The sequence below is a fragment of the Topomyia yanbarensis genome, chromosome 3 (assembly GCF_030247195.1).
Source record: "Topomyia yanbarensis strain Yona2022 chromosome 3, ASM3024719v1, whole genome shotgun sequence".
Taxonomy (NCBI): domain Eukaryota; kingdom Metazoa; phylum Arthropoda; class Insecta; order Diptera; family Culicidae; genus Topomyia; species Topomyia yanbarensis.
The window spans coordinates 313,736,208-313,758,871 of record NC_080672.1 but is presented as its reverse complement, the minus strand read 5'-3'; the positions used below and the strand labels follow the sequence as shown (position 1 = coordinate 313,758,871).

The following is a 22,664-nucleotide window of genomic DNA, read 5'->3' as shown; positions in this document are numbered from 1 at the left end:
AACGAAATTAACGAAATTAACGAAATTAACGAAATTAACGAAATTAACGAAATTAACGAAATTAACGAAATTAACGAAATTAACGAAATTAACGAAATTAACGAAATTAACGAAATTAACGAAATTAACGAAATTAACGAAATTAACGAAATTAACGAAATTAACGAAATTAACGAAATTAACGAAATTAACGAAATTAACGAAATTAACGAAATTAACGAAATTAACGAAATTAACGAAATTAACGAAATTAACGAAGTTAACGAAATTAACGAAATTAACGAAATTAACGAAATTAACGAAATTAACGAAATTAACGAAATTAACGAAATTAATGAAATTAACGAAATTAACGAAATTACGAAATTAACGAAATTAACGAAATTAACGAAATTAACGAAATTAACGAAATTAACGAAATTAACGAAATTAACGAAATTAACGAAATTAACGAAATTAACGAAATTAACGAAATTAACGAAATTAACGAAATTAACGAAATTAACGAAATTAACGAAATTAACGAAATTAACGAAATTAACGAAATTAACGAAATTAACGAAATTAACGAAATTAACGAAATTAACGAAATTAATGAAATTAATGAAATTAACGAAATTAACGAAATTAACGAAATTAACGAAATTAACGAAATTAACGAAATTAACGAAATTAACGAAATTAACGAAATTAACGAAATTAACGAAATTAACGAAATTAACGAAATTAACGAAATTAACGAAATTAACGAAATTAACGAAATTAACGAAATTAACGAAATTAACGAAATTAACGAAATTAACGAAATTAACGAAATTAACGAAATTAACGAAATTAACGAAATTAACAAAATTAACGAAATTAACGAAATTAACGAAATTAACGAAATTAACGAAATTAACGAAATTAACGAAATTAACGAAATTAACGAAATTAACGAAATTAACGAAATTAACGAAATTAACGAAATTAACGAAATTAACGAAATTAACGAAATTAACGAAATTAACGAAATTAACGAAATTAACGAAATTAACGAAATTAACGAAATTAACGAAATTAACGAAATTAACGAAATTAACGAAATTAACGAAATTAACGAAATTAACGGAATTAACGGAATTAACGAAATTAACGAAATTAACGAAATTAACGAAATTAACGAAATTAACGAAATTAACGAAATTAACGAAATTAACGAAATTAACGAAATTAACGAAATTAACGAAATTAACGAAATTAACGAAATTAACGAAATTAACGAAATTAACGAAATTAACGAAATTAACGAAATTAACGAAATTAACGAAATTAACGAAATTAACGAAATTAACGAAATTAACGAAATTAACGAAATTAACGAAGTTAACGAAATTAACGAAATTAACGAAATTAACGAAATTAACGAAATTAACGAAATTAACGAAATTAACGAAATTAACGAAATTAACGAAATTAACGAAATTAACGAAATTAACGGAATTAACGGAATTAACGGAATTAACGAAATTAACGAAATTAACGAAATTAACGAAATTAACGAAATTAACGAAATTAACGAAATTAACGAAGTTATCGAAATTAACGAAATTAACGAAATTAACGAAATTAACGAAATTAACAAAATTAACGAAATTAACGAAATTAACGAAATTAACGAAATTAACGAAATTAACGAAATAAACGAAAATAACTAAATTAACGAAATGAACGAAATGAATCCAATTAATGCAATGAATCAAATAAATCAAATGAATCAAATGAATCCAATGAATCAATTGAATCAACTGAATCAACTGAATCAAATGAATTAAATGAATCAAATGAATCAAATATATCAAATGAATCAACTGAATCAAATGAATTAAATGAATTAAATAAATCAAATGAATCAAATGAATTCAATAAGTACAATGAATCAAATGAATGAAACGGAAGAAATTGAGTGAAATGAACAAAACAAAAATAAATGAAATGAGTAAATAAAACAAACGAATTAAACAGAAAAACCGGTTTTAATTCACCTAGTAGTGCAATTGTTCCTTTTAAATAAGTTTCAATTTAAAAGTTGTTTCAAACTCAATATCATTTCTAACCAAATTTTTCACTGGTTTTATTAAATGCGGATATTGCGTATTACGAAATGTGTTCAATTCAAAATCGAAATTTCAGACCCACTAGGAAATTTTATTCCGAATCCGCCCCTACTTGAAACAAATTAATATTTTCGATTAGCTTAATCAGCATTTGCTCAATGTTGTCTTTTGGCTAACTTATTTTATCACGCAGGGGTGTGTGTGGGAAGTGGATAAATAACCCACAACCGAACCAATCCCTACCTATCTTAGTATGCCTACTGGGTGTGGATGAGGTAATCGTTTGAGGGTCGTGATGAGGTGACTAGATGGGGGAGTGATAATGGGTAGTGTTCAGAGTGGGTCAATCCTATGCGAACCGTGTGCCTGAGCGTGTTGAACGATTACACTTCGTTGTTGATTTGTGTACGGATTTTTTCAGTTAATTAGCTTATATACGAGAAAGACAAAAACGAACAGAATTGATAAAATGAATAAAAAGAAGGAGAAAACAAGCAGAACAAAATAAATTAAATGATAAAAATTATTAAAATGAAAAATTAAACGATGTAGGAAAGTTATGAATTAATAGAAAAAAATAATTCGGATGAATTGAATAAAATGAATGACTGAAAAAAGTCTGATTATTAAAATGAAGAAACTGAATAAAATGCATTAAGTGGAAAAAATTTAATAGAACGCATAACATTAATCATATGAATAAAATGCATTGAAAGAATAAACTAATCAGAGTGAATCCGAAAAATGAAATGAATAAAATAGACAAAATGAACCCAAATGAAAAAAAAGAATGCTGAATGAAATAAATAATTAAAATGCAATGATCAAATATTTAAAATTAGTAAAAAATTTCAAAATAAACAAGAAGAATGAAATCCATAAAATGGAGAAACTGACAAAATGAGTAAATAGAATGAAATTTTAAAAATAATATTCAAATAAAGTAAATGAAAACGAATTGTACAAATTTGAGAACTATTGATTCAGAAATTTCCGCTATGTTTCTGATAATCCCATTATTTGAAAAATGCCTACAAACATACAACAGACTTTCTAGGGCTTATTAGTTTTCACCTTTTTGTTTATTCTTATTAGTTTTCACCTTTTTGTTTTCGATCTTCTTTTCTTGGTGTCGTCGTTTAAAATAATTAGTTTTAGAATTCAGAGATCTGAGTCTTTTTGGTCACAGATTTCTGAAATAAGGTCTTTGCGCAGATTAAAATTTTCTAGTCCAGCATTTTAAAGCGCAACTAGAAATAGTAAAGTGAGATAAGGTCATATGCCTACGTCTTAAACAGAGAGAGAGAGAAAGATAATGCGATTCGTGAATGAGACAGGTGGGTACTTCAAAATATTCATTCGCATTGAAGTGAATAGTGTGAAGTGTCCAGGCTATGTCAATAGTACAAAAGCTGTACATTCAGTTGATTGCAATGTAGTCTCTTTCCACAGTGATTCTTCTAGCTTTGTTTCACTCGCAGTTCTCGTTCCGGAGGTATGGATAAATAAGTCCTATACAAACCATCACTTTGAAAAAGAAATGGTTCAAACTATCAGAATATGAATTTAAATTCTTGGAAAGCAAGTAACCATTGAAGGTGTCACTGGACAAAAACACTACTTTTGCTGCATGCATGGACATTCTTGAAATTACAAGTGTCACTTGTTTGCGAATAAATATGTTTCTAGTTACAATGATAATAAAAAATGTCCCTTGGAGTTTTCAGTACAAATCAGCGTCATTTGTTGCTACACTGCAATGAAAAAATATAGTCAGATCAACTCTCTGTCCAATGCATAAACTCTGATTGTAATCCTCGCTAATTTACTTGTGCAATACGAAGAACTCTAACGAAACCTGTACTGAATTATCCACCGCCTCTCTATTAATTGCGACTGCCGAGAATCAGTTGAAGTGGTCTCAGTATAGTGCAAATATGGCCAACTAAAACAAACTAAAATCTAGAAGAAACATTGTACTTGCACCTGTCTTCGAGAGTGTAGGGGGCCTTTGGAAGACTTTTTCCCCGGATCTAATTCGTGGATATTTGTGGACTATGATCAGATATTTTTCATGAAAGTTCATACCAATACAATAACTACGCATTTTTAATAATATCCCTTGAAACGGTTGAATGACGTATATCCCCAGTTTTCCAGAGGCGCGATGCGACTACCCAGAATTTTGTATGTGGATGAACATGGTTCATTTCAAGTATGAAATATGTTACGCGAGTTTGAAAGTGTCGCAATATTTATCGACTCGCCCTTTATAATATTAAAATCTATATTTTTATCTATTGTAGACATTTCTTGAATGGATTTCTTAGCTATATGTGTAACATTCGAGAGAAAATATCGAGAAAGAGATGTATTACCAACGTTGAAAACTAAACCACTTTTCGTTACACGCCCTTTTTTGCCAGATTTGCAATATGAGCAACCATATCGAAAACAAAGAAGTTGTTCGACATCGAAATAGAAGGTAAACCAGAACCCGACACCCCAACGTCTTACGATATCGCAAAAATTAGGTAACACGATTCTGCAAAACGGCGTTCACCCTCTCATAAGCGCAGCAGCAGATCTCAAGCATGAACCACCATGGCATTTGAGAGTGAAATGACCGGCTCCGGACTAGCCAAATTGTCCCCGGCAAGCCGGCGCATCGTGATTACGGTGTTTCTTGACTCGGTTTGAAGATTACGGCGATGAGCACCGCGAGATAGGTGTAAAACAATAACATAATAATAATAATTTCCCCATCCTCACAGGTCGCCTTACGCTAGACAACGAGGAAGAGCTGGGGACAGCAGGTGCGGTGACTTTATTGTCTTGGGGGCCGGGCATTTTTGCTGGACCACGTCACATCAGACGAGATCGAGAGTGAAAATTTTCGCGCTTTCACTTTTACGCGGCATTTTTATCTCGGTTTTTCGGTGGGTGCTCTCACGAACGACCAAGAAGTGGGGGTACGGAAGCAGCTCCGTGTCGATACAGAAAATTTTCGCAAAATTATCCCATCATCTAGCTGCCGTTTGGCAGTTGCCGTAGTCCGGGAGCTCTGAGGTCCAAACGGTCAACGATATATTTGTCTGGCAAATTATCTCTACTGATTGGAGGCCACTTTTTTTTCTAAAATTTGCTACACTTTGATTTTTCTCTTCAGCTTGATTCGGATTAAAATTAACGGAAAATTGTTTCCAAGCGTGGTTTGGTTTATCCGGGCGAGAGGATGTTGCAACATGCCAATCGGAACAAAGCAGTGCAGGTTCAACCGCCGCCAGTCGAGCGTGGGTGCATAAAAATGACGTTTCGACGATCGTTTTATAGTCGTGTAGTAATTAAATGTTTCATGCCATGCACACATCACTGTCCGATCCGGACAGACGGATCAATCGAAACAGTGCCAGATTTTCACAGCCAGATAGAGACAAGCAACTTGGAATGCAGAACATGTGGTGGCTTATGCTTGTTTCAACATTCACCAGCAGCTCTTTGGTAGCGCGGATCGGTTCACTTGTTGGAACTCCAAGAAAATGGAAAGGGGGACGGAAATCACAATCAATGGAATAAAAAAAGCAAAACGACAGCCGTCACATCACTCTAAAAGTGATCCATTAATAATCGAATAAATAACATCACGAAAACATAAAGTTGGGACATGAACCGGGGTCGCCCCTTTTTGAAGCGACAACATGTCAGAAAAAGTGTCATTTAATTGAAATGTTATTCGAGGAAAGTCGGGGATTGTTTATTTCTTTTTTCCAACCCCGGGCCAAACGATTGTAATGCAGTGGTCGGTATGACGACAAATTGTTTTGATGATGAGTTGTAATGATTGGAAGATCGATGTGGCGAATGGAAATATGAATCAATTTCAGTAACGAAGAAAAGGCATGGCACAGCGAAGGGAAACTTTCGGTTTAATTGGTAGCATAAACACTGGATGGTGATTGATGTTCTGATATTGTGAGGATTGATTATTAGGTTACCGCGTTTGCTTGTCATGGGTAAAAATCAAAACTGCGAAGCCAATATAGGATAAGGCACAAGCATTCCGTACTTTGTGGTATGAAGTTTGTACTTATCACAATTCGATTTACCTTAAAATATCACATATGCGATCGTTGTTCTTACCTGGAATGAGAAAGTAAAACTATAATAAATTACTATGTTCATTTAATGGAAAGGCAAAATGGAATATAGGTATCTTAACTAGGACCACCCCGAAGGAATTTACCATGCAATTTATTTAATTGCTTAATTTCAGTTGCGTCCCTTTCATTTGTTCGAAAGCAAACAAAATGATGGCAATTTTGCCATCTAAACACAAGTCTCAACCTTCTAAATAAGATATTATAATTTCCCCTATAGGTGAACCAATAATTTAAAAAAACGAACCCCCATTTAGGACCCAACAATCATCCCCATGCACAGAAAAAAACGCGTCTGCACTGGCAAACAATAACCTACACCAGCTGTATGCATTTCGGCCGACTGCCAAAAGTGATGAATCTCTTTATCCTTTTTGAGTCAACCCTCGCACATACCCATGCTCGGCGGTCATCATTGCCACAGCCGACCGCTTCAGATTCATTTTTTCCACGGCTTCGAACTTGACTTTTTGCTAAGTCAAGTTCAAAAGAAGGTTGGCCACATTGGCATTTTTCATTTTCATGTTGTATGTAACGAGAAGGCCCGCCACTCGAAGAGCCGCATCTCGTGAGTAGTCAAAGGGAACGCGTATAGTAGTAGTTCTGTCGGAGTGCATCGATCGCCGAGACGAGGGACGCACATCAACTCCTGCAGGAGCGTGCACATATCATGATACGGAGAGGGAAACAATTCATCATCGGCGTACTTAACCTCGTCGCCACTACATAATTATTCGTGATGCAAGTCATAAATTAAAATTAAATTTTCACCGTTCGGTGTTCCTTCGGGACGGGATGCGAGTGACGTGAAAAATAGATTTCATTCTGGACAGCGATAGGTTATGACGATGATGGTATGCAAACTGTAGGGGAATTATGGTTAAAACCGACACCTTAAGCTTAACACTTTTTCTGAGTTGCCACAAAACCAATAAAATTATAATTTTTATCCAGAACTCTTCTTCAGAAAATTCTTAACAAGATTTAATTTTTTCAGCGCTTCGAAACATTAATTTCATTAAAAATTATTGATTGTAAAACTTGGAAAACAAAGTGACTTTTTGTAGGCACTGCGGGTAAAACCGACACCCTATAGGGGTAAGATCGACACCCCCTTTAATTTATTTTCTCTCCACTTTATTAAAATCTTTATCTTTTTTTAAAAATGAGATATATGCGTGATTAATAAAGTGTGAGTATGTATGATGCAAATATGTGCTTTTTATTGCTATTTATCATGTAGTGAGGGAAAGAAAGTTCGAAAGCGTAGTACTATAAATAAGAGTATTTTATTCTATAGGATTATTTATTGATATGAGTATTTCCAAATAATCCTTGCGCACATCATTGCAACCTCCAGTGTCATTTTATTTCGTAAGAGAAGATTTGCAAGCGTTCTACGTTTTGCTAATTGGATTCATTCACTTATAAGTAACACACACACTTCTTAGTAAAACTATCTTTTTCAGATTTGATTTTTCGGACTCTGATCATCAACGATCTATTGGGGTAAGATTATTGTCTCATTGTGATAAAGTTCGTCTATGACAAACCAAGAGAACACTAGAAATTCGGTTTGATGAGCTTTTTGCAGAAATAGCAACAGCTTCGATAGAATCAGATAAGCAAAAATTACAATTTTTGATTTTTAAAGAGACTTACAAGAAATAAACACAATAAAAGTATTTCTGTGTATTTCTGTTAATACTATAGTGTTCTAATAGGCTAATTGAAGTATCCCGAAAATTCCCAGTATTTTGAAATGAATCACAAGTATACACAACCATCTTAACAGCGTGTCGGTTTTACCCTATCCATAGGGTGTCGGTTTTACCCCAAAAGCGCACATTTTTTTATAAAAGCAATTAAAAATATTGAACTTCTCAAACTCGTCTTCAATGCACCTAGTTGATCATAGGAAAGGCCGATAATAATAGGTACTGAAAAATGGGGTGATTTGAAAAGCTTTTGTTCGGTTAAAACCTTAAAATCTACCAACGAAATTTTACATCCAGACGAGTATGATCGCTGCTGTCATATATTTTGTTTATTTTTATGATATTCGGCGCACTAATGTAAATCCAATTTTTCTTCAATTGCTCTACATAAACGTACTAATAATAATGTATCATTATGAAATGAATAAAAATTTGATTTCTAGAAAAACTTGTGGGGTGTCGGTTTTACCCACAGTGTCGGTTTTTCCCACAATTCCCCTAATAGCCGCTGCTGGATCCGGGTGTTAAGGAGCTTAGAATATGTATAAAACACTTGTTCGATAATAATCCATAATGAATCAAACGTCAAAGGATCGATTTCTTACATGAGTCACATAATATCGTACCATAAGATTTGTCCAGTGCCTTCTTTATACTTGGGCACGCTGTGTTAGGAGCCGAGGCTCCGGGATCGTACAGGCCCCACACTTGATGGCGAAGCGATTTCCTGATTTCAGACGCTTAGTGATTAAGTAATACTTGTTATCTGAACTAACGGCGTTAGTCAGGATAGAGAATAATTTATTTTTTTATTTTATTTTATTTTTTCATATTAAATTCGCAAAAGGGCGAATTAGATTTGTAAACAAACTTTTATTTTGATGGTTTCTCTTAATTTACTATAATTTCAGAGCAGAAAACAATTGAAATTACTTCTAAATTTACATTAACGCATATTTTTCATGAAATTCCACTCTGCAGTAGACTAATGAGCAAAACAAGTTTGTTTACCAAAAACACTTTCGCCCTTTTGACGAATTAATATTGAATTGGAACTTTTTAAACTAAAGTGAAGAAGTGAAGAACGAGAGGAGTGAATTCCAGATTTTGCTCCTAGAAGGAAGGAAGCAACATAGTTTCAGGATTGGATCCTAAGCAGGACCAGACAAGCAGTATTCGAAATTCTTGAAGAAGAAGCATTCAAGAAAGAGATAAAGATTACTATTATTTTGCAATATTTTATTTTTATTGTTAATGTGCTATTTTATTTTTGTGTTGTGTTTAAAGTTATTCTGATCCATTGAATATTTCTCAAATAAACGGTGATTCGGGTGATTCTCTTGACCTTTCTGATTCTAAAGATTTGTATTTTCTCCGATTAGTTTTTTGTATTGATCGCTCCAGTTATGTTTTAATACTTGACGTGATTTGTGCTGTTTAATCGTTGTTTATCGTATCATTCGGTTCAAAATTATGTTTTTGTCCTTGATATTGTGAAGCTTTAAAGTGGTTCCTGTTTGTTTTGGTGTCGTGATAAATCCAGTGAAAAATCGAGATTGTTTACATCACCGGACCTGTGTGTAATTACCCATAAAAAATCCACGCGCTCACTTCGGCATCTGCACGTGGGTAGCGAAAAGTATTTCCCACATTAACTTGGCGCACAGTGAGACGAAAACGAAGAGCTAGACCTAGGGCGGGTAGAAAATCGCTTCGCTTCGTCGCTTCATCAAATCCGTTTGGTCTTCAAGCATGCAGCGTTACTCCGTCAGGTAACATTTGCAGCAGTATATGTCCTGCTGAAGCTTCGACTGGTACTGCTCGCCTTTTAAGTAGTGATAACTTCCAGGCGTGCGTGACGTCATCCGATCATCAAAGTTTTGTCGCTTTATCAGATCTGCTTGGTCTTCAAGCCTGCAGCCTTACACCGTTAGGTGATCATCGTTGGAGTGATGTGGGGGAATTTGAGGAATTGACTCTCGACGCAGACTTGAATGGTAAACTGACGATTTATTACCAGAACGTCCGAGGCCTACGCACAAAATCGACGAAGTTTCATAGCAATCTCTTCCTCCCATTACGATGTAATTGTTCTCACCGAGACTTGGTTAGATGATAGAATTCATTCTCGTCAGCTTTTTGGTGATTCATATGCTGTCTACAGAAACAATCGCAGTTTTGTGAACAGTCGTAAATCACGCGGAGGGGGCGTACTCATAGCCGTATCTACTGCATTGAATAGTTTCGTTGATCCAACACCTGTTGATGTTTCGCTTGAACAGCTGTTCGTTAAACTGAAGTTACATAATCGTTTTGTCAGCATAGGTGTAATTTACTTACCACCAGATCGTAAGAGTGATCTAGTCAGTGCAAATAACCATGTGCGATTAATTGATGCTTTTTTTTCTTGTCTTGGAAGTAATGACTGCGCATTATTGTTTGGAGACTACAATCAGTCTGGCCTCATTTGGGACACACATGACAATGTCGCACCAGTAGTCAACGTACTTCGATCTTACATTTCTACCGCTTGCGCTGCGCTATTAGATGGATTCAGCTTCATCTGTCTCACACAAATTAATAGCGTGGAAATCCGTTATGGTCGTATCCTGGACTTTGTCTTATTGAATGAGACTGCACTTGCCCACTGTCAGATCCGCGAACCTGCCGAATCCATCTCTGCGATTGACGCAAACCATCCACCAGTAGAAGTTATTATCAGTCTGCCGAAACCTGTTATTTTTTAGGATATCCCGAATGATCTTGGTTTTGACTTTCACCGAGCTGATTTCTTGGGGCTTGCATCAGCACTCCTTCATACAGATTGGCATTCACTTGAGGATACGGGAGATATTGACTCTGCCGTGGAATATTTCACTGCCGTGATTGATGCTCTCATGGCTGATTATGTTCCTTTGCGTAGGCCAGCTCGTAAGCCACCGTGGGGTAATGCACATCTACGATATCTTAAACGGCTCAGATCTAAGGCACTTCGATTGTATTGCCGTACACGCTGTCGTTTCGCCAAATATCATTTTGCGCAAGCGAGTAATAATCATCGATCTTATATCCTTCTCTTGTACAAACGCTACTCCATTCGAACACAAGCAAACCTGCGCAGTAATCCCCGACAGTTTTGGAAATTTGTGAACTCCAAGCGGAAGGAGAACGGTTTACCTACTGATATGTTTTTGAAGGAGCAGACTGCCAATCTGGCTTCGGAGAAGTGTGACCTATTCGCTACTCACTTTAAAAGCGCATTCAATAAAACAATTTCATTTCCAGATCAAATTGCGCACGCTTGTAGAGACACTCCATTAAATATTTGTCCTTTGAGAAGTTTCACTGTTACAGATCGGCAGGTTATTGCAGCAGTCAACAAGCAAAAATATTCAGTCACTTCTGGTCTTGACGGCATACCTTCATGTGTTCTCAAGAAATGCGCGAATGTACTAATTTTACCGCTGACAGCTCTATTCAACAGTTTCTTCAGGCAGTGTCGTTATCCTTCCAGCTGGAAAAGATCAATTATGTTTCCTGTATTCAAAAAAGGAGATCGGCGAAATGTTGAAAATTACAGAGGAATTACATCGTTGTGTGCCTGCTCCAAAGTTTTTGAGATCATAATGAACGATGTGCTCTCTGCATCCTGCCAAAGCTACATTTCCCCTGATCAACACGGATTCACCCCAAAAAGATCAACTTCCACGAATCTCGCTCAATTCGAGTCATTCTGCTTATGTAATATGGACGCTGGTGCTCAGGTTGACACTGTATACACCGACTTGAAATCAGCATTTGACAGAGTTGATCACGCAATACTTTTGGAACGGCTGAAGTTATTAGGAGTGTCTCTTGACCTGATCCGTTGGCTCCAATCATATCTGAGAGATCGAACACATGTAGTAAAAATTGGATGTGTGTTCTCTGCCCCTTTTACGAACAACTCGGGTGTTCCCCAAGGAAGTAAATTGGGCCCACTCTTATTTGCTTTTTGGGTTCGAAGAAAGTGTGGCGCTCTGACTGGACGGAGTACGACACACGTAATCAGCGTAGAATTCAACAGCAAAAGATGAAAGATAGGGCGATGGCACGAAGAAAAGCTAATAAAAAGCAGTTGCATCGGGTAATAAATGATCGCAAAAAAACAGACACCAACGTAGCCGTAATACTAATGAGACAAATAAACATCAGATATCCAGAAGCAGTTATTATAACTATAACCTCAATGACAACAACAATAGCAACAACAATAGCAACAATAATCGTAACAACAATCGCAACAACAATAGCAGCAATAATCGCAACAACAACAACAATACGCAATGCGGTCGTCCAACAGCTGGCAACTCTCTTCCCCGGGATAAGGATCTACTTGCGGCGGCAAGGGTGCAATTCTCTAGGCTACCGTTTGAAAATCAGCGTGGTATCAGGTTTCAACGTGGTGAAACACTGAATCCATACCCGGTTGTACATCAATTTAACTCAACTTTCGCACCAGATAGGTTTGTAACCCCCGTCCTGACGAATTCCTTTTCTCAGCGCTGTTCAGCTTGTTCCTGTGAGCATTCGTGTTTTCGTCCAACCTAACGCACTCTTCAGAGGCAGACCATGACGAACCGGTTACGGATGAAAACGGATCAATAGTTTTGCATGATATTTCTAAGTATGACAAATTGCCATTAACTTTATCAGAAACGCTTTCAGAAATTTTGATATATTGTCAAAATTTTAATCGTATGCAGAGCGCATCTAAAATGAGCAAAATCTATAGTAGGGGAATTATGGTTAAAACCGACACCTTAAGCTTAACACATTTTCTAAGTTGCCACAAAACCAATAAAATTATAATTTTAATGCACAATTCTTCTTCAGAAAATTCTTAACAAGACTTAATATTTTCAGCGCATCGAAAAATTAATTTCATTAAAAATTATTGGTTATAAAACTTGGAAAACAAAGTGACTTTTTGTAGGCACTGCGGGTAAAACCGACACCCTATAGGGGTAAGATCGACACCCCCTTTAATTTATTTTCTCTCCACTTTATTAAAATCTTTATCTTTATTAAAAATTAGATATATGCGTGATTAATAAAGTGTGAGTATGTATGATGCAAAATATGTGCTTTTTATTGCTTCATCATGTAGTGAGAGGAAGAAAGTTCGAAAGCGTAGTACTATAAATAAGAGTATTTTATGCTATAGGATTATTTATTGATATGACTATTTCCAAATAATCCTTGCGCACATCATTGCAACTTCCAGTGTCATTTTATTTCGTAAGAGAAGATTTGCAAGCGTTCTACGTTCTGCTAATTGAATTCATTCACTTATAAGTGACACACACACATTTCTTAGTAAAACTATCTTTTTCAGATTTGATTTTTCGGACTCTGATTATCAACGATCTATTGGGGTATACATAATATCATTGTCTCATTGTGATAAAGTTCGTCTATGACAAACCAAGAAAACACTAGAAATTCGGTTTGATGAGCTTTTTGGAGAAATAGCAAAAGCTTCGATGGAATTAGATAAGCAAAAATTCCAATTTTTGATTTTTAAAGAGGCTTATAAGAAATAAACACAATAAAAGTATTTCTGTGTATTTCAGCTATTACTATAGTGTGCTAATAATGTAATTGAAGTGTCACAAAGATCCCCAGCCTTTTGTAATGAATCGCAAGTAAACACAACCATCTTAACAGTGTGTCGGTTTTACCCTAACCAAAGGGTGTCGGTTTTACCCCAACAGCGCACATTTTTTTATAAAAGCAATTAAAAATATTGAATTTCTCAAACTCGTCTTCAATGCATCTAATTGATCATAGGAAAGGCCGATAATAATAGGTACTGAAAAATGGGGTGATTTGAAAAGCTTTTGTTCGGTTAAAACCTTAAAATCTACCAACGAAATTTTACATCCAGACGAGTATGAACGCTGCTGTCGTATGTTTTGTTTATTTTTCTGACATTCGACGCACTAACGTAAATCCAATTTTTTTTCAAATGCTCTACATAAACGTACTAATAATAATGTATCATTAAGAAATGAATAAAAATTTGATTTCTAGGCAAAGTTGTGGGGTGTCGGTTTTACCCACAGTGTCGGTTTTTCCCACAATTCCCCTATTGTATTGAGCTCCTCTTATTCTGTTATTTTAGGCACTGAAACAAGTTGGAACGATAGCATAAAAAGTGAGGAAATTTTTGGTAGTGGCTTTAACGTATTCAGAGACGACCGAAATCTTTTAGAATCTCAAAAGAAGTCTGGTGGAGGAGTTCTTATAGGCGTTTCGGCTCAATTTAATTCTGAAATTCTTCCCACAGTGAAGTTTAAAGAATTTGAACATGTGTGGGTTAAAGCGAACATTTCAGGTGAAATACATGTTTTTGCCTCTGTATATTTCCCACCAGAGCATGCTAATATATCATCGTATGAAGCCTTTTTCAAAATTGCTGAACAAATTTTATTTGAACTTCCGGTCGAGGTCAAAGTTCACATTTACGGAGACTTTAACCAGCGCAATGCCGATTTTATTCCGGATTCTGAAAATGAAAATATTCTAATCCCAGTCGTAGGAGAAAACGAAACATTGAATTTCATCTTTGACAAAACTGCTAGCATAGGATTAAATCAAATAAATCATGTAAAAAATCAACAGAATTGCTATCTTGACCTTTTATTTACAAACACTCAGGATGATTTCTGTGTATCTGAATCTTTGGCTCCTTTGTGGAAAAATGAAGCTTTTCATACTGCTATCGAATTTTCTTTGTTCATCCATAAAAATCAAGAACCCAACGTCTATGACTTTGAGGAAGTCTTTGAATACCATAAAGCTAATTATGACAATATCAGACGGAATGAAGCGAATATTGAAACCGCCCTGGACGTATTTTACAAAATAATTTTCGAAATTATTCATGAAGAGGTGCCCATTAAGAAGAAAAGACGACACGGTAGCTCGAAGCATCCTATTTGGTACAATAGGCAAATTAAAAATCTGAAAAATAGGAAACAAAAAGCCCACAAGCTATACAAGAAAAATCAAAATAACGAGCACTTGGAACAATATCTCGACATTTGCGATAAACTAAATATTGCCATAGATTCTGCACTTGCGGATTACAACTCCAAAACTGAACAGCAGATTAAATCCAGTCCAAAGAATTTTTTAAACTACGTCAAAACTAAATTAAAATCAGACAATTTCCCATCAACAATGCACTTGGATGACAACGTACATAATAGCCCGAAAGAAATCTGCAACCTATTTGCAACATTCTTCCAAGAAATATATACAACTTTTTCTGAACAAGACCGCGATCGCGATTATTTTGCTTTTCTTCCAGATTTGCCTATGGATATTGGTTGCAGTCATGTCATAGTGGAGGACATTTTCAATGCTCTAAACCATTTGGATTCATCAAAAGGTGCTGGCCCTGATGGAATTCCACCATTATTTATGAAAAACCTAGCAACCGAGCTTACAACTCCATTGTTCTGGCTCTTTAATATGTCTTTACAATCTGGAGAGTTTCCCAAAACATGGAAGAGTTCTTTCTTAGTACCTATATATAAATCTGGGAAAAAATCTGACGTTCGCAATTATCGTGGAATAGCCATAATCTCCAGCATTCCGAAACTTTTTGAATCAATCATTAACGAAAAAATATTTCTTCAAATAAAAAACAGAATTACTAACCTCCAACATGGCTTCTTCAAAGGTCGTTCGACCTCAACAAATTTACTAGAATTTATTAACTATTCACTGATTGCAATGGACAATGGAAACTACGTGGAAGCACTTTACACAGACTTTAGTAAAGCATTTGATCGAATCGACATCCCAATGTTACTTTATAAATTAAAAAAGATGGGAATTGAGCCTGAGCTGCGTACGTGGTTAGAATCATATCTATCCAACCGCCAGCAAATAATCAAATTCAAAGGAAAGCAATCTAATCCAATTGAAGTCACCTCAGGAGTTCCACAAGGCTCTCATTTAGGACCTCTATTGTTTATTTTATATGTGAACGATATTTCCTTCCTTCTCAAAAAACTGAAAGTACTAATCTATGCCGATGACATGAAACTTTACTTGGAGATAAGAAATGCCGAGGATATTGATACATTCCAAAACGAAATTCTAGTTTTCCACACGTGGTGTCAAAAAAGCCTCCTACAGCTAAACGTGAAAAAAATGCAATTCAATCACTTTTAGTCGAAAACGACAAACATCGAATGTTGTGATTACCTTAGGAAGACAGACTGTAGCAAAATGTGAAAGAATTAGGGATTTAGGCGTTATATTAGATTCCAAGTTAAATTTTATTGATCATTATAACACAATTATTCACAAAGCTAACAACATGCTCAGTTTTATAAAACGCTTTAGTTATCATTTTGTAGATCCGTATACAATCAAAACATTATATATTGCTTATGTTAGGTCGATATTGGAATATTGCAGCATCGTTTGGTGCCCTTTTTCAAGCACACATGAAGAAAGAATAGAATCTGTACAAAAACAATTCATATTATTTGCCCTTCGTAAACTAGGTTGGATAGCATTTCCTTTGCCATCTTATGAAGCACGCTGCATGCTTATCAATATACAAACATTGAAGGAACGTCGTGAATTTGCAATGCTTTCGTTCATTAATAATATCGTCTCGCATCGTATTGATTCAGCCGAAATTTTATCCAAATTGAACTTTTATGCACCTTCTCGACAGCTACGAAACCGAAGCATATTCTCAATAACTCCATATCGCACAAATTATGCAAAATATGGCCCTATAAATCGAATGATGGCTGTTTATAACCGCTATTGCGAATCAATTGATTTTACAATGTCCAAACTAAAACTCACACAATATTTTATACATAAAAGAAATTCTAACGCATAAGAAAATGATTCTGTAAAAGCTGAAATTGTTTTATTTATAATAAAATTACGTATATATATATATATATATATATATATATATATATATATATATATATATATATATATATATATATATATATATATATATATATATATATATATATATATATATATATATATATATATATATATATATATATATATATATATATATATATATATATATATATATATATATATATATATATATATATATATTTTAGTAAATAAGAAAAATGTAAACATTACTGTAACTATACCAGTCTACATCGATTGACGAAATAAATAAAATAAATAAATATATTAACTATAAGGCAAACCGCCAGATGGGATTCATGTTTAAAATTTCGAATGAATTTAACTCTTTGTCTTCGCTCACTGTATTGCGCATTGGTACGGTCGATATTGGAATCTAACTCCATAATATAGTGTCCGTATCAAGCAACATGGATAGCAAGAATTGAAGCCATTCAAAGAAAATTCGTTCGTTATGCATTAAGACGCCTTCCGTGGCAGGACCCTATTAATCTTCCGCCGTACGAAGACCGCTGTATATTATTAGGTCTACACACGCTTGAAACGAGAAGGAGAGTAGCTCAAGCTGTTTTCGTCGCTAAGATTCTTCTAGGTGAGTATCTACGCCAGAATCATTAGGTCAACTCCACATCTATGCACCAGAACGTGTGCTCCGTCAACGAAGCTTTTAGCTGTTGGAACATAGGAACTCCCTATATGGTGGTCATAATCCGATTCGTTTCATGTCTGCTATATTCAACGAGGTGTTTGCGGATTTCGATTTCAACGTGTCATCCACCACTTTCAAGAACCGGCTGCTAAGGAGTCTCTGACTTGACAGTTATTTACCGACGACTTTTTAATCTGTAGTTTTATTTGCTGCTTTTCATTTATATATATTTTTTTTTACTTTTTCTTTACTTTTTTGTATTAGCCTGTTTTGCTACATTTTTTCTTTTATTTTTATTGTTAAGTTATTATTGTTATTGTTATGTTCTGTATTGTAAATTCAATCGAAAAGATATGGGGTTTTTATGCCAATTTGAGAAGAGTTAATGTTTCACTCAAATTGGCTTTTCCTCATCCTCACATTCATTAAGACCAACCAGGTCAGATGATAAATAAAATAAAATAAATAAATAAAAATCGGCATTATGGCATCGGTGATCACTGCGCGAAAACCGTCAAATCGGACGACGGGAATTAACTCAACAAGCCGTTCTTGAAAAACTTGCGGAAAACCCAAATTTATTTCGGATGTGCAACGAATGTGTCAAGCTGATGAAGTTTGCTCGCTTTCGCGACACTTTTTTTTCACTTGGATGTGTTATTGCTGCTATCGCAGGGAAAACGAATGACGTCTGTGCTGAACTGTAGGCCGAGTTATCAAAAAATAACCAGCTAATTTCGCGCCTCGCAAGAAAGGTTTCAACAGCCACTCCAGTCTGACCTAATTCCGGTACTTCTCGACCATCTCGGAAACGTCGACGCGAGGATGGTCCTGATCTGAGCAGTATTCTTGTCGGTGGTCGAAAGTTAGGCGACAATAGCAACATTCTCACGGTTCCACCTCCCACGCCGTTGCTCTGGTTGTATCTTTCCTGCTTTCATCCCAGTATTAGCAAGAAGACTGTCGAAAAAATGTTCAAAGAAGGACTAAATTGCAGCGACGAAGTAAAGATTATTCCGCTTGTTAAAAAAGGCATAGAGGCCAGTACTCTGAACTTCATGTCCTTCAAAGTTGGAGTTCACCCAAAGTACCGGGATGCAGCTCTTAACCCTTACACATGGCCACAAGGCATATTGTTCAGGGAATTCAGAAGTCGCATGTGCTCCGCTAATCCAACCCGGTCCATCAACCCTACAGAGGACTCCGCAACGATTGGCAATGCTACTATACCAAACTAAGCCGCCATCGTGAAGGAGTGTCGATGCTGATCGCATACTGCGACGCAATGCAGTTACTACTATGGTAGCCCTCGATCCGCCCACTACAGTCGAGCCCTTGCCACCAGCGTTCATCAGTCGTCCCGGTCCTGTATGTGTGGGTGAAGAAGGGGTCTTCCAAGCCGCCTTTCTCGGCAAGTATTATACAAATTGTAACGATACAACGGTTGAACCGATTCACGCTTCTAGTTCATGGTTCGACTCTCGCCGTAAGCTACCACCGTTCCGTTCCTGCTCTCCGCATCGCACCATCGCACAGTGGTCGGAAACGCCAAAAAACGTGAACTTAATTCACTAGAGGCCAAACCATCTAATATATTCAGAGGGTGTCTTTGGAAGAATTGTTTGTATGAATATTTCCCACAATCTGATAACAATTGAAATTAGGCATGGCTTACTATGATCGAACTAAAAAAAATAACTTTTTATGCTGACGACGTAGAAAGTTGGTGTCTTCGACAAAGTTTTAGAAATGCTCATAGTGAAGAATATTATTGAAGAACTTGAGCTTGTAGGACTAAAGGTTATCGAGTTATAAAGCGTTTTCTATGGCAACCCCCTTAAATCTAGTTTTTTCAATATAACTTTTTTCATTGTGACTTTTCGAGCGAACTATGTTCAAGACAAATGTGTAGGTATCAAAACTACATAATATTGTCGAAGACTATATGTAAAAATACTCATTCGTTTCAAAGTTATTGAAGATTTTTACAGTTTTTTACGCCAACTTCAACTACGTATAAGAAAGAAAGGTGCAAACCAAAATGCACGAACACGCACTTTTTTCACTGTCTAAACTATGCACAATAAAGCTAAGAAGGTTTGGTGCATGGCACTCTAGAACCCTATGAATAGGGTACGCTTACTTTATCATTTTTTTTTACTTTTTCCATACAAAAATCAGCAAAAAAAAAATTTCTATTTTTTCCGTAAAATTTGGTAATTAATGGTATGACATTTATTTGTGAACATTAAATTCATTATGACATGTCTATTTGAGTATATATTAGTTTGGGATCTCCAATGATATTAAAAACTTCACATTTTTGCTCCCACGTTTTTAAAAATCTGAACTATTCAGGTATAAGTTGAAATAATACTTGAAATTGAATATCAAATCAAAAATTTAAAAAATTGGGGTAAAAACATCGAAAAAAAATTTTTTTGCTGATTTTTGTATGGAAAAAGTCAAAAAACATGATAAAGTAAGCTTACCCTATTCATAGGGTTCTAGAGTGCCACGCACCAAACCTTCTTAGCTTTATTGTGCATAGTTTAAACAGTTAAATAAGTGCGTGTTCGTGCATTTTGGTTTGCACCTTTCTTTCTTATACGTAGTTGAAGTTGGCGTAAAAAAATGTAAAAATCTTCAATAACTTTGAAACGAATGAGTATTTTTACATATAGTCTTCGACAATATTATGTAGTTTTGATATCTACACATTTGTCTACAACATAGTTTGTACGAAAAGTCACAATAAAAAAAGTTATATTAAAAAAAATAGATTTAAGGGGGTTGCCATAGAAAACGCCTTATAACTCGATAACCTTTAGTCCTACAAGCTCAAGTTCTTCAACAATATTCTTCACTATGAGTATTTCTAAAACTTTGTTGAAGACACCAACTTTCTACGTCGTCAGTATAAAAAGTTATTTTTTTTAGTTCGATCATAGTAAGCCATGCCTAATTTCAATTGTTATCAGATTGTGGGAAATATTCATACAAACAATTCTTCCAAAGACACCCTGTGAATATATTAGATAGTTTGGTCTCTAGTGAATTAAGTTCACGTTTTTGGCGTTTCCGACCACTGTGCATCGGGGTTCAACGCACACCGGGACGCACCGCAGTTGGCACTATGGAAGCCCTCGATCCCCTCGTCACAGTCGAGCAATTGCAGCCAGCGATCATCTGTTGTCCCGGTCCTGTGTGTGGGATGGGCGAAATGGTCTTCCAACCCGCCACAAATGGCAAGCATACATCTGATGTGAACACTTCAAGCGCTGATGTATTCTTCGCTTCCAGTAATTTGCCTTTTCCTCCGACATCTTGTGACCAGATGTCAATCATTTCTCTCGCCGACGCCGATCGTCGCATTCTGGGGCGCGACGCAGCTCATTCGCTCTCTGCTGAATCTGATCCGTCATCCAATAACATCGAGATTTACTATCAGAATGTTGGTGGCATAAATTCAGCAACGGACAGCTATTTGCTCGCGACCACGGGCTGCTGTTATAACGCCATCGCCTTAACCGAAACGTAGCTCGACAACCGTACTCTGTCTCGCCAGGTGTTTGGTTCAACATTCGATGTCTTCCGCTGTGACCGCAATGCCCTCAGCAGCCTCAAGATAACAGGTGGTGGTGTACTCATCGCCATTCGCTATGATATGAAAGCCCGAGTGATCAACGATGAGCGGTGAGCGAGCTCGGAGCAAGTGTGGATATCAGTGAAACTTGCCGATCGCAATTTGTTCCTGTGTGTCATGTATTTTCCACCTGACAGAATTCGTGATTACAACCTGATCGATGTACATCTTTCCTCCGTTTCTTTCGTCACCTCGATCGCTGCCCGCTGTCTGATGATATTGTTATACTGGACGACTTCAACTTACCTGGCTTGAAGTGGTGCCAGGCAAGTAATGGATTTTTACGATTGGATATCGAAAAATCTATGCTTAAGAACAATGTCAGTTGAATCTTGGATAACTACAGTAGCGCAACTGTTCGGCAAATTAATAATGTAAATGGGCGTACATTGGACCTCTCCTTTGTAAGTGCCCGGGACTACGCTCCGTACTGCTACGCCGCTCCGACTCCTTTAGTCCAGCATGTGCGCCATCATCCCCCACTACATATTGTACTCGCTGGTAACCTAGGAGTGAATTTTGAAGACGTCTCAGACGTGCCTTCTTTAGACACCATCGAAACGTCGAGCGTCAACTGAAACCTAAGCCCAAGTCGTTCTGGAAGTATGTTAACGAGCAGCTAACTATCTTGGAATCTCGTTTTTAAATGTTGTATCGAAACTATTCAAGATGGTTGTTTTAGACCCTATTTTCTTTCAGCGAAAACACCTGCTCTGGTTCACAATATATGCGGCCTTCGACAAAATCAATATCCCATTAGCGAAGCTGGACAAGCTCGGTATTCATGGACAACTTCTGCGCTGGTTTCGTTCCTACTTCGATGGAAGGCAACTACAAATCAGCATTAAGGACTGTCTATCTGCACCATTCTTCGCTACATCTGGCATCCCACAAGGAAACCATCTCGGTCCAGTAATATTCCTGCTCTACTTTAATGACGTCAATACCACATTACAAGCACCTCGCCTTTCTTTCGCCGACGGCATGAAAATTTTTCGACAAATACGGGATAAACCCGATGCTGAGCTTCTTCAGAGGGAACTAAACAGCTTTAGTACGTGATGTGATCTAAACAGAATGGTTTTAAACCCGAGCAAATGCCCAATCGTTATGTTCACGCGGAAACGCCATCCGACTCAGTTTAACTACCATTTCTTCGACTCGAGCATTCCAAGACACTCTCACATCAAAGATCTCGGAGTCATCATGGATTTGTTAAATCCACATACTTCATATAGCGTGGATAAGGCATCACGACAGCTTGGGTTCATATTCCGAATAGCCGAAAACTTCAGGGACGTATACGGTCTTAAATCGCTTTACTGCGCGTTGGTCCGATCAACGTTAGAATATTGATCTGCTGTTTGAAATCCGTACTACCAGAACGGGATTGACAGAATCGAGGCTGTCCAACGCCGGTTCATA

The 22,664-nt window shown here is 36.3% G+C and overlaps 1 protein-coding gene across 6 annotated transcripts in view; it reads right to left on the bottom strand.

Moving 5' to 3' along the window:
• The window catches only part of LOC131691395 (uncharacterized), a 956,846-nt gene that overhangs the window by 522,076 nt on the left and 412,106 nt on the right, over positions 1–22,664 (bottom strand). Inside the window, exon 4 of one of the 6 annotated variants that reach the window (XM_058977756.1) lies at positions 6,189–6,236. The exons of the other annotated variants lie outside the window; for them this stretch is intronic. Within the exon in view, the coding sequence (XP_058833739.1) occupies positions 6,204–6,236 (33 nt within the window). The 3' untranslated portion in view covers positions 6,189–6,203. Of the gene's footprint in view, positions 1–6,188; positions 6,237–22,664 lie in introns of those variants that run through there. 6 annotated transcript variants of the gene reach the window in all.